Source organism: Belonocnema kinseyi, chromosome 1 (genome assembly GCF_010883055.1).
Source record: "Belonocnema kinseyi isolate 2016_QV_RU_SX_M_011 chromosome 1, B_treatae_v1, whole genome shotgun sequence".
Taxonomy (NCBI): Eukaryota; Metazoa; Arthropoda; class Insecta; order Hymenoptera; family Cynipidae; genus Belonocnema; species Belonocnema kinseyi.
In genome coordinates, this window is record NC_046657.1 from 145,245,386 (window position 1) to 145,262,874 (window position 17,489).

Sequence of the window (17,489 nt, forward strand, 5' to 3'; positions counted from 1 at the left end):
ATTTCTGTAATTTAAATTCTAAATTGTGGCTTTGAATGCGCTATTCTAAAACAATTCAATATGTGGCCTTGAAACTAAAGTTTTTCCTTAAATTAATTTTTAGATTAATTCTCGGAGGTTTCAAATTTAAAATTTCAAAATATGGTAGTTTCAAATTTAAATAATTATTCAAAATAACAAGACAATTTCGATAAGAAATATTCTAAGATTTTATATTAAAAGTCTTTTGATAGTTTTCAATAGATATGTGATACTTTAAAATGTTATGATTTATAAGTTGAAGATTTAAACTAATAAATCATTTCAAATTAAAATTATTTTGTTGGTTTTTAGATGATTAACATTTACTTCAAATATTTGAAATTTCAAAATGTATAATTATAAAAAAGTTTTAATATCATAATTTTTTAACTATTAATTTTGTCAGTTTAAAATTATTTCGCATTCGTTTCAGTTTCACGGTTCTGAAGTCGATATTTTTTTCATTTTTAATGATTTCCATTTAAAATTACTATTTAGATTTCAAGTTTGTTTCGTATAATTGAATTCATGCTTTGATATTGTAAAAATTCGTCTAATGAGATTTAATATCACATTTTGATTTCGTTATGTAATAACAATTTAAAGTTCTAGAAATTCTGAAGTTTTCACTTTAAAAGATTCAATTCAGTTTGCAATAATTAATTGTCAAATCTTGATCGCTTTTAATTTAGAATTATTTCAATTCAAAAGTTTTCAATTCTTAATTATTTAATTCGGAGGCTTTTAAGTATAAATAGTACAATTTCATTCATTTTCCTCATTAACTTGTCAAAAATCGTTCAGTCATTTTTTCATTTGCATGTTTTTTAACCGAGGAAATAAAAATACTTTCAAAATGATATGCTCTTCACTTGAGAACTATAAACAAATTACAAAAGGCACGAATTATGAAATACGCGAAATCTCCCATTGTAATATTTCTTTCCGGACTTTATCCCGGTCTTCTCCCGGTGCAAGTGTGTCTCGATTTTCTCCCGGTTTTTCTTATTCTCCCGGATTGGTGACTATCCTGAAAACTTATGATGTTCTATAATAATTTGATATTTATATCTTATTTTTTTTTTATTATAGCACTTCGTTTATAAAACATACTGTTACTGACTTATAATAATTAAATATCTTTATGATATTAATGATTACTAAGTGTGACTTATAAATCGTTGTTCTATTTTAAAATATTCTAACAAAAAAATTATAAGGAAAAGAGAAATAGTAATTAATCAGCAGAAAAAATTAAGAAAGGCACGAAAAGAATATTATTTCACAAAAGATTGACAAAAGTTGAGTGAAATAGTGATATTCTTAAATTTGGTACATATTTAACTACATTTTGCATCCTTATTTAGCAAAAAATGAAAAGTTTGATTTAAATTTACATAAAACGTCAGATTCATTCATGAGAAAAAAAAGTATTTTGTATTATCATTCATTCAATAAATGATACATATTTTTTCAACGCTTGATAAGAAATTGTTGTTGAATGATTATGCAAAATTACTTGAAACATTCCGCAAATGTCCCTATGTCTTCGTCTTGCTTCACATCTCGTCTGGTTAGTTTAGACAAGTTCATATCTATGAATAATGCATACGGCTCGGATAATACGGACTACTATTGCGCTATAACTCAAGTATTTTTGTTTGAATCTCAGATAATTACGAACTCAGATAAGGCAGGATCGGATAAGCGAGGTTCTTCTGTACTTTAAAACCTTAGCCTCTACAAATGTTAGCGTGAAGAGCGTCAAAGTAGGGCCCTTCGTTCGACTCAAGCTACTGCTCTTAACTCACGTTCCCGTTTTTTTTTTTTTTTTTTTTTTTGATTCACATCTAGGAATAGCAACTCAACTGCAGCCACAGCATTCGCTATAGCAACTTCAGCATCCAGTAATCCTCCAGACAAAGTGCACGATCGTCATGGTATGGATAATGATTGTGGAGGAGGTTATCGCAGTGGATCCTGTAGATTTAAAAATAGAAGAAAGGAATCTGTCATGTCGACGGCTGCCACAATGCGTGTTTTGAATGTTCTCAGACACTGGGTCTCAAAACATGCTCAAGACTTTGAACTCGATCAAAGATTAAAAGATTTAACCATAGAATTCTTGGACGATATAGTATACAGTCCGAATTTACTTCCTGCTGAACACAAAGCAGCTAGTCAACTGCTCCGATTGATTACCAAGGAAGAACCGGAGAGTAGTAAGGTTGACCTGAATCAATTGCTGATTCCACCTTTGGTAAATATTAAAAATATTTATTATATGAAACAATGTATCCAAGTGCCTAAAACAAGTAATTGCATCAAGTATTTTGAGTTTGAATGTTTTAATTATACAGTAGCAATTAGCCATTTTAATTTCAAGTATCATGTGCTATTTTTTACACTAATCACCTTGAAATTTGAACACAAACGACTGCTCTAAAATAATCTGTAACTTTGAAATTGCGCAAAGGCTTCTCAAAAACCGTAGGAGATAGCCCCATTGCTAAGCGATTTTTAGGGTTCGTTTCGTACTAAATGTAAATGTTCTGAGGTGTTATTCCATGGACCGAGTGCTTGCGAGGTTGGCAAGCGGCACTGAGCGTGTAGTTGACGAGGCGCATGCGCGAGTGTGTTCTCACTTTAGTGAGCTGAGAAAAAGGGCGCTGAGACACTACAGTGCCCTCCTCCAAGAGCGGTATCAAAGAGTGTTATGGTAATTAAAGTTATTAGTTAACATTCTTTAACATTACTCTTACAGCCACTTTTTTTAATAGAAGAGTCGTAGATAACTACGAAAAATCATAGGCGACTACAAGGAGTCGCAAGTAATTATAATTTTACATTCGGAGCGAAAAAAGCTGTTTTTCTAGAATAGGTTTTCAACAACGGAGGCTGTGCACTAGGCTGTAGATCAGGCGGATTAGCTATGGAGTCCGGGTTAGCGTTTGGCAAATCGTTTAGCAAAAGATGTGCCAGTTTTATTTGTTCTATGCTGACATTTTTAGACGTTCCCCCAAAGTCAATCTGATACACTTGGTCAGTAATCCGCTTTAAAATTTTATGAGGACCCGTGTAAGGGCGTTCAACGTGGTTTTAAGCACGCAGATACGCATAAACAAATCAGTACAGGCTTGCACATCTTTAAAAACGAAGGCTATTTAAAAAAAAAAAAAACGAAAAAAAAAACAAAAAAAAAAGCTAAAAAACAAAAGTATTTTTGAGCGAACGGTATTGGTCGAATTTGACGCATGTATTCGCCGAACTCTTCGAGGAAGATTTGTCGATCAAGAGTGATATCTACTGGAATAAAGAATTCACCTAGTACGCGGAGTGTGTTTCCGTATAAAAATTCCGCTGGGGAACCTTCGGTATCTGTACGTACGTATTTACGCAGGCTAAGTAGAACCGTAGATAAAACTTTATTCCAGTTCCTGTCAGCGTGAAACATAATCGACGTTTTTAGCATGCGATTTCAGCGCTCAATTAAGCCATTTGCGGCAGGATGATATGCTGTGGTATGAATTCTCTTGCAGCCTACTAGAGACAACAACGCTTTAAAAAGTTGAGATTCGAATTGAGAAACTTGATCCGTTGTTAAGATTTTCGGACTGTCGAAGCGAGGGATCCAAAAAAAAATAATTCGCGCGCGATTGTTTCCACGGCGATGTCTATAATGGGGACTGCTTCTGCCCACCTAGAAAATCGATCGATCATTGTGACGCAGTATTTATATCCCTCGCTTTCAGGCAACGGGCCGATAATATACACATGAAGCGCTGTCTTATGATTCGGTTCGTAACCCTAGCGCTTGGATGCGCCGCGTCGTAGAAAGTATGGAATACTCTCCTGCGTAATGTTTCAGGGACATATGGTCGAATTGACTCTCCCGTTAACTCGCAATACAATCCAGTATGATTTGGACACAGTTGAATTTGCTTCATTGAAGAAGGAAAATCAGGGGACTCAAGGATACGTTTTAACTCGGTGTTTTCGAGTTGCAGTTCCGCCAGTTCAGCGAGATTAAATGCCGTCGGAATTAGCATTCAGCCTACTCTTGAAAGAGGAGTGCTGCGACATTATCGCTGCCAGAAACGTTCTCTATGCACTTCGTAAACTGCCAGCTAAAGAAAGGCTGCATAGATTGACGCGGGAAGCTCTCTGTCGTAAGTGGTATGAACGCGTTGCGCTTAACTAAATTTTTGGAAGAAAAACGCTAGTGGAGATCAGTTATCTTTGGAACCCTGCTCGGGGGTTGCCCCCATGGTAAAGTCAGATGCGTCTGTTACACCCTAATATCTGCGCTGATAGACGGGTGAGCTAAAAGGGCGGCGTTTCCCGGGTCACTTTTGCCCTTGATAAAGGCTTCCTCTGCATTGGGTGTCTACAGTATTACGCGCTTATCGTTCTTGTTTGTATCATGAAGGTAAGCATGTAAGGGTGCCTGAGTCGTTGCAGACTGTGCAAGCTTCGCCGATAGAAATTCGCAATTCCTAAGAATCTGTGCAACTCGACATTGGTAGTAGGTTTTGGATAATCAGAGACCGCCTTGACCTAGTCTGGCGTAGGTCAGGGTTTGCTCACTGAAAACACAAATACTGGTGTCGATCGCGGAAAGTACACGAGAGTCAAATTGTTCTTTATAATCTGGTGGCAGCGGAAGTACAGAGATGTCGGCACCACTGTCGATAAGAAATCGTTTCCCTTAATTATAATCTTTAATTGTGAGGCGTTTTGTCTCGATCAGGCCCGACATGCTCGCCTCGATGAGAGTGTACCTGGTTAGTTTCCCGAAGACTTGGTTTCGCTATCATTTTGTTCCCAAGAACATAGGTTGTTACAATTATAAGCCTTTGCTCCATAACGAGCATGATGTTTACAACAATTCGAGGAATTTAAATGAGTAGCATTGTTTTTGTTTTCTAAATCTTTCCTTTGAGCATTTGAACGCGAATTAGAACGACTGCGTGAACGCCCCGCATTGTTTATATATAACTTCCCTACCAGAACATTTTATTTTTGTATTGCCTGAGATATTTGGTCTATGCTATTGTCTGTAGGCTGTCGGAGTGTGAGTGATGAAACACTGAAAGAAACTCTCGAAATGTAACGGCTATCTACGTTTAATGTTTTGGCCATTTTACCAGCTAACTCGGCTAAAGTTTGCAAGTTCACTTAAGTAGAAGCTGCTATAATAGCACGGCATTGTGGTACAGGCTGGTCTAGAAAAATTGATTTAATTACCGCGTCGTCACAACCTCCGCTGTTAAAATTCCTAAGTTGATATAAAATTTGTTAGGGCTTGCCATCTGCAAGAACCTCCCCTTTTAATAATTCACGGAGTTTTCTCTCGTCTGAAATTGCAAAAATCGAAATAATTCTCGCTGTAATTTTTCATAAACGTCGATTGGATGACGATTCGTGGCAATAATGTAAGTGACGCAAGATAGGACATCATAATTTAAGGAAACCATAACGTAATCTGCTTTAGTTGTTTCGTTGTAATTTGGAATTCTTGAAGTGAAGATCAATTAAGATCAAAGAAGATCGGACGAGGATCCTGTGGCAGCTCTGGAGCGTAGAATATTTGCCTTATTGGGCCGAAGAAAATTGGCCTTATTGGGCCAAAGAATACTGCCTTATTAAGCCGAAGAAGACTTGCCTTATTGGGCCGAAGAATTTGTTGCCTCATTGGGCCGAAGAATTTTAATCTTGGAGCAGAATTCCGGTGCTCGAAACTAAAAGTTTTTAGTTGGTTGCCATCTCAACATTTTCCAAATTGAATATTTTGAAGAGAAGTAAATGTTTGTGACCTTTTCATCGTAGGAGTCACACCTCTAAAGTTCTTTTCGTACTAAATCTAAGTGTTCTAAGATCAAGCTAGAATAAGTGTCCCTAAGCCACTTATATAAATGAGAGTAACAATGAACTGACTTTAACAGTAAATAATTATAATTTATCAAAGAGTTTTGACCCTGCAAAAATATGCGCGATGCTTTAAACAAGGAAACGTGCGTTACTTTCGACCACTGTCCTCGCGTGTTATTCCATGGACTGAATGCTTGCAAGCTTGTCAAACGGCACGGAGCGTGTAGTTGACGAGGTTCTCACTCTAGTGAGCTGAGAAAAAGGGCGCTGAGACTCTACAGATTAAGAACAGCGCGACCCGTGTCTAATTACACCAGCTCGAAGCTGTGCGTGCGCAAACATCTTAGCTATGCTAGAGATGCATTTTACATCAAATAGGTGTATGATTTTTTCAGAAAATAGTTGAATATTCAAAATGTAAATTTCAAATAAAATATAAAATAGTTAAACCTTTAGTTCAAAAAATGTTTCCAAGCAAAATAAGACAAATTTCCAACAACAACAAAATTAATTTTAAAGGAAAGAAATACGTTTCTAATAAAGATGACGTGCCTTTCACCCAAGAAAATGAATTTTCAACGATGAACCTTAATATTTTACCAAAGAAATTAACCTTGGACAAAATATATTAATTTTCTACCAAATAATTAAACTTTCAACTATAAGTGATCAATTTTTAACCACATGTTAAATAATTTAATTAACATTTAAAAAATTACTTTTCAATCAAACAAAGAACGACTTTTCAACAAAATATTGTAACCAAGAAGCTCGACTATACCGTTGGTTAAACGGCCAAGCCTGTTCGGGGTAATGGTTATCCTGAATCGGTGGAGCCGTTCTACTAAAGAAAAGTGGCGCTTTTCACTATGTGATAGGCGCGATGATTGCAAGCGTTGAGCGAGTGGCTCTACACTTCTCTCAGTGTACTAATACCGAAACACCATGCTTCGTCTGCTAGAACAACGTGCTCGATAAGCGAGTAATGCGAATGCATCTGCGCACTTATTTTCGTTACGATAACTTATATTTCTTTTACTATTTAGGAATTTTAGAAAACAATTGATAAATTTCAAAAAAACCGCTTCTGAATTTAAATAAAAATTTAGCAAACTTACTATAAAAGTTACTGAATTTCGTTTTCAGCAATCTATTTTCGTAAATTTCAGTTACATTAGTGTCTAAAATTTGTCGGAATTTTCCAAACATTTTTATCAGTGGAAATATAAGACCTCGTGCATCATTTTAACAGAGTACTGGAGATACAGTGGAGAGAAAACTATACGTTTCCATGAATTTTTTCAGACACAAACAAAGGAAAACATAGAAACCCTATCCGCTTTAGAAATAGCGGAGCAGATGACTTATTTGGATCACCGGATATTTATTTCAATTGCTAGCGAGTAAGTATTTATTTGAAATACCCTACTATATACTCTCCTTTTTTTAACGCTATATATTTAAGGTGTACACACGAAATCCAAAGACACAAGCCCTAAAGATACGAGTGATCCACAGATACGAACGTTAAGAATCCAAAGGATCGAGCGAAATTTTGTTTCCCTCTAACCTGCCCTATTTGAGAGTAAGGCGCAGACGAGTCCGCCCTGCCCTGAATTTGACGTTTGCGTGCGCATGGTAAACCTGTGTGCGTTCTCACGTATTACCTTAGAAATGTAAAATTCGCAGGAGTGGGAGTCCCATTTGCGGTCGTATCTTCGGAGTTCCCGATTATCGAACTTCTTGTAGCTTTGAAATTCGAGTTTACACATATGTATAATTACATTTCCATTTTTTCTGTATCGCGCGCAGAGAATTTTTGGGCCAAGCATGGATGAAAACAGATAAAGCAACACGAGCACCACATATTATTTTAATGACAAGACGGTTCAATCAAGTGTCACAACTTGTCGTTTCGGAAATTGTTAGAAGAACTAATATGTCCGCAAGAGTAGCAGCTATAGAGAAATGGGCCGCTGTTGCCGATATAAGCAGAGTGCTTCACAATTATAATGGAGTCTTACAAATATGTGCTGCTTTTACCAACACTAGTGTCTATCGACTGAAGAAAACCTGGGAGAAGGTTTCCAAAACGGTATGTATGTGTGTGTATGTATGTACACTAGGATGGTCCAAAAATGCATTAGAAATTTTGTTGTGGAATTTGTATGCGAAACGCCCGGAAGTTTGTTCAAATTCACAAAAAAATAAACCCATTTTTTTTGTTGAAAAAAAATATATTTAGAGGTGGCGCAAGCCCCATGAAATTTAACACGTATTTCCCATAAGAAAAAAATACGTTTTTGTAAATTATATTCAAAATTCTCAATATTAGCTGAATTGAGTACTAAATACACCATTTCTCTTTACAGTTAGTCATAGAATGCGAATGAATTATTACTTTTCAAATGTCACCCCCATAAGTCTGTTTTATGTTATGGGGTCCCAAAAATACCCCATAATGAAAAAATGGGTTTTTCGAGTTTTTGGCGCTAATTATGGTTTTTTGCGTTTTTTTAAACGCAGATTATTTCAAATACATGAAATACTATTTTATACTGAAAATAAGATGTTTATTCAAATTGTCTAAACAATTTATTATTGTTTTTAACAACTTTCTCTTACAAAAGGGTTAGAAAGTCACCGTTTTTTTTAAAACTTTTGAACTTATTTTCAACGTTTCAGTTAGAGCGAGGTAATATTAAATTAAAGTAAACAAAAATAATTGTTAAAACAATTTGTTATTATTCATAATATTCTCTTAGAATGATGCTAGAAAGTTGCAGGTTTTTATGAAATTTACAACTTTTTGTCCACTTTTCACGTAAAGTGAGTAATTATTTTAATTAATTCAGGAAAATAATTGTTTAAACAAATTATTATTGTTTATAGCTATCTTCTTCTAGATTAATACTACATAGTTGCCGTTTTTTCCTGAAATTTTTAACTTTTTATCATTTTTCAATTAGAGTGAAGTGATAATTAATTCTAGTTAACAAAATAATTGTTTAAACAATTTATTATTATTTCCAATAATATTCTCTTTGCTTATTGATAGAAAGTAGCGTTTTTTTCTGAAATTTTCAACTTGCTGCTCGATTTTCACTTAAAGTAAGTTAATATTTAATTTAATTTAATAAAATAATTGTTCAAAGAAGTTATTATTGTTTATGGCTATCTTCTCTTAGATTAGTGCTAAAAAGTTGCGGTTTTTTCTAAACTCTTAAGCTTTTTGTCTACTTTTCACTTAGTGAGGTAGTAATTATTTTGAGTTTGTCAAATTAAATTAAATATAAACTCACTTCAAGTGAAAAGTGGGCAAAAATTTAAAAATTTCAGAAAAAAGGCAAGTGTCTATGATTAAGCAAAGAAAATATTATTAGCAATGATGATAAATTGTTCAAACAATTATTTTGTTAACATGTATTAATTATTACTTAACTCTAATTGAGAAATGATAAAAAGTTAAAAATAGCAGGAAAAACCCGCAACTATGTAGTATTAATCTAGAAGATAGCTATAAAAATTAACAATTTGTTTAAACAATTATTGTTGCTAAATGAAACTAAATAATTACTTACTTTAAGTGAAAAGTAGTCAAAAAGTTGAAAATTTCAGAAAGAACCGCAACATTGTAGCTTTATTCTAAGAGTATATTGTTATAATTAATAACAAATTGTTTAAACAATTATTTTTCTTAAATTTAATTGATTATTACCTCGCTTTAACTGAAGCGTTAAAAATAAGTTGAAAAATTTAGAAAAAACCTTGACTTTCTAACCCTTTTCTAAGAGAAAGTTGCTAAAAACAATAATAAATTCTTTACACAATTTAAATAAACATCTAATTATCAGTATAAAGTAGTATTTCATGTTTTTGAACTAATTTGAGTTAAAAAAACCGAAAAAAATTATAATTGGTGCCAAAAACTCGAAAACCCCATTTTTCACTTATGGGGGCGATATTTGAAAAGTAGTACTTCATTCGCATTCTGTGACTAATTGTGAAGGGAAATGGTAAATTTCGAACTCGATTCACCTAATATTGAGAATTCTGAATAAAATTTACAAAAACGTTTTTTTTTCTTATGGGAAATACGTGTTAAATTTCATGAGGCTTGCGCCACCTCTAAATATTATTTAAAAAAATGGGTTTATTTTTTTGTGGATTCGAACAAAATGTTGGTACCCCCCACTTTCTGTACGTAATTTTTAGTTTCTAGAAATGTTTTTTCTAGTTACAGTGAACCCTCTAAATAGTGCCGCGATCGGGTTTCTGAGGGAATAACTTTTCTCGGAATTTATTATTGATAAAAATTCATCAAAGTCGATAAATGAACCGCTGCAAAATTCGATATTTTTTTTTATTTAAAAATGTTCCGCATAATTTTTATAGCCCTGTATTAATGACATTTCCTATACTAATAGAAAAATTCACATTTCTCCCCGTTTTTAATACGTTTAAGAATAAAATTCATAACTTTTTTTTTAGCAATTTAATGCAGTTTCCAATAAATGAGACGGTCACGTTCGGCGTATTTTTAACTAAATTTCGCAGTATTATGTGACATATTTAAAATATTATTTTAGGATCCAGGCTAGCTATTCAATTGATTATTTGTCCCAAAAAAGTTGTTTAAAATACTTTTCAGAGAGTACCAATAATATTTCTACAAAACAAACATTCAATTTTCAACATTGACATATGTTTTTATTAACATTTATAATGATAATTGAAAATTAAAACTCACGCGTAATCGAACTAAACTATAAAAATTTATATTTTTCTTTAATGCTAAAAAATAATGTACTTTATTTCATTATAAGACATTTATAAAAATTAATTATGCTATTAAAAATGTTTATTGTTACGAATATATCGAATATTTTTAACGCTTTATACTACAAAGAATATGATTTATAGAATAAATAAATATTCATAAATTTGTGGAGTAAAAAACTGTATTTGTGAACCATACCTTTAAAAGGAATACTGTTTTTAATATTTTTGATCACAAATTTAATAAATTCTTTGGCTTATATTATATTATTATATATTATTTTTTGTTTATACTAAACATTTTTTAAATTTTTGATTAAAAAATGAACTTATACTATTCTCAAATTTATTGATAGCAAGTGTAATACATGATTTTATTGAAATTATTGACAATTCATGTTACCAATAATTTGCGTTTAAAAAACAGTTTAATTGTATATTTGACACATTATCTCTCTTTTAAATTTTAATTGTTTTATATTGCAAGAATTAATTGTTAATTATTTGCAAGGTGAGCAAAAAAGGTTACATTCTTTAAAAACAATTTTGTCAAAAAAAAATTTTGCTTATGTTTAATAAAAACTGTATTGAATTATTTGACTAATATGATTAAAAATTCATGTTATCAATCATTTTATTTGAACAAAATCGTTCAGTTGCATATTATTACTGATTTCGTTGAAACTTTTCTTTTAGTGCAATCATCATTTTTTGTTAAAATTATTTTAAGATTAAACACAAAATATTGCAATATTTGAAATGAATATGATTAATTAAAAACATTTATGAATTCTTTGACGAAAACTTAAAAAATTATTTGATTAATATCATTTGAAAATTTTTGTTACTAATAATCTGCGTTGAAAAATCGATAGCATTTTCGCTCTATATATCTTGCGGGATAAAAAAAATTTACTTATAGTGCTACACTTTTTTGTCAAATATTTTCAAAGTGAACAAAAAATATTACAATTCTGAAAAGCAATTGTAACGAATTTAAACAATTTTCTGATAAAGACTGCAAGAAAATTGTTTTATAACTATTTTATGAAAAATTTCTAATAATAGCTCTTTGCCTAAAAGTACAGTAATTTAATTTTTCAATAAAAATTGGTGAGTACGCATTAACATTTAAAATCAAATATTATAAATATTAATAAGATTAATATTATTGATTTACTTGAAAATTCAGCTATTTGTTTGGAAAGGAACTTTTCGGTTGAAAATTTATATTTTCGAGTTAAAAATATAACTGTTTTAAAGAGAACTAATCTTTTTGGCATGAAAATTCATTTTTCTTGATTGTAAAGTCTACTATTATATTTTCATTTAGAATTCACCATTTTAAAAATAAGAACATAAATTCAAATAATTGTTTAAATAATTAGAAAAATCGTCCTTTTGACTTCAAAATTCAACAGATGGTTGACATTTTTTCCTTTCAAGACCGAAAAATATTTTTTGTATTAATATTTTAACTATTTTTTGAAAATTCTTCTTTTTGTTTCAAAATTTTATGTTTTTAATTATAAATTTCATTTTTCCTGAGCTTTTGGTTTGAGGCTTCAATAGTTTTAACGAAAAATTGTTGTTCTTTTTTAAATTAATTCAACAGTTTTCAAATTGTAATTAAAATCTTTTTTGGTTGAAATATAAACTATTATATTTTCTGATAAAAATTTACCTTTTTTGGTTAGCCTAATGCTTCAATTTTGTAGCAAATTATTGGATTTTGAAATAAAAATTACTTATTTTCTACCAAAAAGATGAATTCTGATCAAAAAATATAATAGTTGATATTTGGACCAAAAAACGTTTCAATTTAAAATTAAAAACAGTTTAATTAATTAAAAAACGAATTTGGACCCAAACATTTTGACTTGTAACAAAAAAGATAAAATTTCTACAAAGAGAGATGAATTTTCCAGCAAGCAAGATGTTTCCTTCAACAAATAGAAAATATTTTTACCAAATTGTTGAATTTTCTACTAAAATAATATAATTTTTAAATCCGAGAATATAAATATTTAACAGAAAAGTTAATCTACAATCAAACAGTGGATATTTAAAATAAAAAATAATTTAATTGCCAGTTGATAATATTTAATATTAATCTATAAAATTAAATTTTACTGGAAGCTTACTCATTTTTATTAAAAAATTAAATTTATAATTTACTATTAAATAACTTACCTAAACCTAAGCACTTTGAAAAATTTGAGGTTAGAATTGGAGGTTGCAAAAAACTTCTTCGAAAAACTTTTTTAGAATAAATAATCAACGGAACGGCCACTTGTTGTACCGTTTTTTGTACTGAAAATTAAAATTTAAGATTTAAAAATTGTGTTAAGGATTAAATTTACCGAAAGAAAAAAAACGAATTTTTAAAACCAAAAAGAAGAACTTTGAATAAATAAAGATTTTTCTCTTAAGAAAAAAGTAAATTTTATATAAATTGTTGAACCTGAAAGCCAAAGACGAAATTTCATTAGAAAAATTAAATGCTGAAACAGAAAATATGACTTTTTAGCACAAAATTAATTTTCCATGAAACTGATGCAATTCTACCCAACAAACGAAAGTTTTTAAACAAGAAAATTATATTTTTTTACCAAAAAAGGAAAGTTTTAAAGTAAATGCCAGCAATCTTAAAAAATTGAAAAGTTAGATTTTCAGTTAAAAAATCCATTTTAAACAAAAAGCGGGCTTTTGCAATAAACAGTCAAATTTTCAACCAGAAACGTAAGATTTCAATAAAAAAAATAATAAATTCAGAACAATTTAGTTTAATTTTTACCCAAGTAGTTTAATTTTCAATTCAAAATTAAAAAATTATTATAAAATAGAATTTCTGATAACCAGAATTAACTTTTGTACCAAGAAGATAAATATTTAACAATAAAAAATAGTTGAAATTTCTGTTAAAAAAGACTTCCGTAGACTTTTCAAGATCATAATATACATTTTTAAATAAGAGATAAGTTTTCACGAAGAAAATTGTATTTTTAATCAAAAAATACGAATTTCTAATCGTAAAGGATGATTTGTTTGAACGAAATTGTTAAATTCTTTACTGAATATATGCATTTTTCACCAAACATATGAAATTTCTTGTAAAACAGATGATTTTAATTAAATTTTTTTTAAATAGTTGAACTTTCATCCAGAAAATATTTCAATCCATTTTTTAACACCAAAATAAAAATTTTACATAAAGGCTAAATTTTCGAGGAAATAGTTAAATTTTCAACAAATCTGCAGAATTTCCAACCGAAAGCTTTTTTTTAAACAAAATAGTTTAATTTTTAATCAAATAATTGCATTTTTATTACAGAAAGATGAAATTTCTCTTGAAAGAGATGAAATTTTAATTTTAAAAATTAAAAATTAAAACAAATACTAGCTGAATTTTCATCCAGAAAATATTTGAGTTCTCTTTTCAAAAACAAAATATAAAATTCCAGCAAGGAGGAACTTTTTCGAGGAATAGTTCAGTTTTCAACATAACAGCAGAATTTTTAACTAAAGAGTTGAATTTGAAGAAAAAAAAAACTTTTAAAGAGTAGTTAAATTGAAATCAAAAGGTCGAAGTTTTAACGAAAAAATTATGCCAAAAGCCAGATTTTCGAAAAATAGTTTTTCTATGTTTTTAAGAATGAAAATATTATATCTGGTGTCATTTCAAATGAAAAACATAATTTTTTATGAAACATGTAGAAATTCACAAAAAGAAACATTAATTTTTTCATGGATTTTTGCAATTAATTTTTTCTGACCGTCGCTTCTTAACAATTAAAAAAAGATTGCATTTTAATAACTGACGATTCATTTTTTCCTGAAAAACATTTTCTACAACTCTACTGCTTCCAAGTTTGAAAATAAATTTTTCTGTGGTTGAAATCGTTAGGAATTTTTTTTTGAGAAAACATTTTTTAAACAAATAATTTTACTTTAAGATTTTTGGTTATTTTAAAAATTAGGAACTGTAGATTTGTAGAAAATAATTTTCTGAAAAAATAGCCGTCATTTATTATTATGCAATCATTTTTGAAAATTATTAAGAAGCGATGGTAGGAAAACAAGGAGAAAAAAAACAGTAAAAAAATACGAATTTAATGAAAAAAAGTAAAGTTTTTAGGAAATAGTTGAATTTTATATAAAACAGTTGAATTTTTATCCAAAAAGATGAACTTTTAAAACCAACAAGAAAAATTTGCAGAAAAATTTTTGTTATCCAAAAAAGATCTCAATTGACTAATCAGCATCAAAATCTGAATTTTGAACAAAAGTTTAATGTTCTACAAGAAAAGCTACATTTTTAACCGTAAGTATCTTTTCCGAATTGTAATAGAAATTTTTCCATTATTCGTTGCGAATTCATCTCTTTTTCTTAAAAATTCAACAATTGAAATTTCGATAGTTGTAGTTAAAAATTCGTCTCTTTGGTTATACGTTGATTTTTTGTAACATAAAAATTAATTGTCTTGGTTTTGCTGGAAAATTTATGTTTTTCAATAAGAGTAATTTTATGTTTGACAATTCAACTATATTAGTCAACGGTCCATTGTTTTAATAAAACTCTCACGTTTCGTGTAAAATTAATGTTTTAACTAAAAATGTCACTATAAGCTGAAGATCCATAATTTTATTTGATAATTTTTCACTTTGGTTGACAATTGAACTATTTTTTTAATTCCATTTCTTCCATTATTTTTTTCGACTGGCAGCTTAACTATTTTATTTTTGTTAAAAAAATGAAATGTTTGATTGGAAATTTTTGAGGTATTTGTTTCAAAATTAATTTATTAAACAAAATTTTTCTCTATTGTTTTAAAAGATTTTTAGAATGAACTTCATGGATTGAAATAAATGTTTTCGTTCTACAGAGTATCTGAAAATACGAAAGTGCAGTTATTTTGTTTAAACTTAACTTTTCAAACTAAAAATTCATACATTTCATATTTAGTTCAATTTAAGTGGGTATTTTTGTAGTTTGGAAATGTCAGCCCAATAAAAATTCTACCCTTCAACTACAATTAGACACAAAAGAGAAAAAAAGCTCCTTTCTTCATTTTAAATAAGTCCGCGCGCAACGACAGATGCGCAGTAAAAAGAAACATTGCGTCGGCAAATAAACCGACCTTGCTTCGAGTTATCAGCGCAGGAGAAAAATGCGTCAAACACAAGCCCAGTAGAGGGGGAAGGGGTCCCACGTAGTAATTGGCGAATTGACGACTGTCCAGAATGTCTGACACCCCCCCCCCCTGCTTGAGCTGTTACGTAATTTAGGTACGGTCCCTGACCGTACGGTAACCACGTGACCAAACCAGTCTGGCTATGAGCATTTTTTTGGTAAAGCAATAAATTGCGTTTGTAAATTTAGTTTTTGTAATGATTTAAAAAAAAAAGTATCCGAGTAAAAAATAAATGTGTGTAAAATTATTTTCATGTTTTTTTATGCTCCGTTTGCTTTTTATTTAAACTTTTAAATTTTAAATATGATATCGCAGTCCGCGTGGACGTAGTGAGCAAACAAATAGCATGAAAAGAATTTTACACATTTATTTTTTACTCGGATAATCAAAATAAAAATATTACACTAAATACTGAATTAATTGCTTAATATTAGTTATTTCTATAAAGCAATTGGGTATTTTTAGAGTAGAGAATTAAAAAATCCCGCCCTCATAGTCACGTGGTCAAATGTAAAATACATTTCTAGGAAACTAAGGACGTAATATACATGTCAAAAACCATGTAATATACGTAATGTATTATACGTGCCCATCACTGGTACATAGTAAACACAAAAAAGTCTATAGCCAAAAACTGTTTTGGTCACGTGGTCACCGTAGAACATATGCTTAAGCCAGGTCCCTAAGAATTAGCGGGAAATATCTGTGAGACACAAAAGCGTGCATGTGCATCTGATTAAAGCTTAAGGCGCTTACTAAATTTAGAGGCAATTTAAAAGAAAAGCACTTAGCGAGAGATGGCGCTTCGTGAGAATCTTATGCGTCGATCTGACATAAAAATACTGGAAACAAATCTACAATTGTATAGATATATGCGTTAGGTATGATAATTGAAAAAAAGTAACATTTAATACTATTTTTTTCGGTAGACAAAACAAACAATTGAAAGACTTCAAAACATAGTTTCATCTGATGGAAGATTTCGAAATTTACGAGATGCTTTACATCGATGTGACCCACCTTGTATTCCCTACCTTGGACTCTACCTCACTGATCTATCTTTCATCGAGGAGGGAACGCCAAATTTCACAGAAGATGGCTTACTTAATTTTTCCAAAATGAGAATGGTATGAGAATTCACTTACTGTTACTATACCAGTGTCTACTTTACAGGGAAATCGGGAAAACTAAGAAATTTGTTCACAAAAAAAACGTGAATGTTATTAAAAGATTCGAGATCTTCCTCTCGAATGTAGTAGTAAACAAATTGAAAGTACACTGAAAAAACTAGTTGGTTGGGACAACTAACAAAGTAGTAGGCCCAACTATTTTAGTTTGTGATATATGCCGCTGCTATTAAAGTGGTTGAGGCTACTACTTTTATTCGCAAGATTGGTAGTAGTTGCCCTTACTACTTTATTTGTTCTCGCTACAATTTTCGATGGTAAGTACTACTTTCAAGCAGCTGTGTTTACTACTTCAAATAGTAAGCGTTACTACTTTACTTAGTAAGTCTTACTGTTAACTTAGTTATTTTACAAATAAATTAGTTGATCTTACTACTTAAAGTAGTCATCCTTACTATTATATAATCTTATATAATATTGCTATTCAATCTTATAT

The 17,489-nt window shown here is 30.4% G+C and overlaps 1 protein-coding gene across 1 annotated transcript in view; it reads left to right on the forward strand.

The window, feature by feature from the left end:
• LOC117180416 (ras-specific guanine nucleotide-releasing factor 2-like) overlaps positions 1 to 17,489 on the forward strand; it is a 132,164-nt gene that overhangs the window by 76,275 nt on the left and 38,400 nt on the right. Inside the window, exons 22-25 of the mRNA XM_033372918.1 lie at positions 1,876 to 2,281; positions 7,198 to 7,295; positions 7,705 to 7,987; positions 16,796 to 16,993. Coding sequence (XP_033228809.1) covers positions 1,876 to 2,281; positions 7,198 to 7,295; positions 7,705 to 7,987; positions 16,796 to 16,993 — 985 coding nt within the window. The remainder of the gene's footprint in view (positions 1 to 1,875; positions 2,282 to 7,197; positions 7,296 to 7,704; positions 7,988 to 16,795; positions 16,994 to 17,489) is intronic.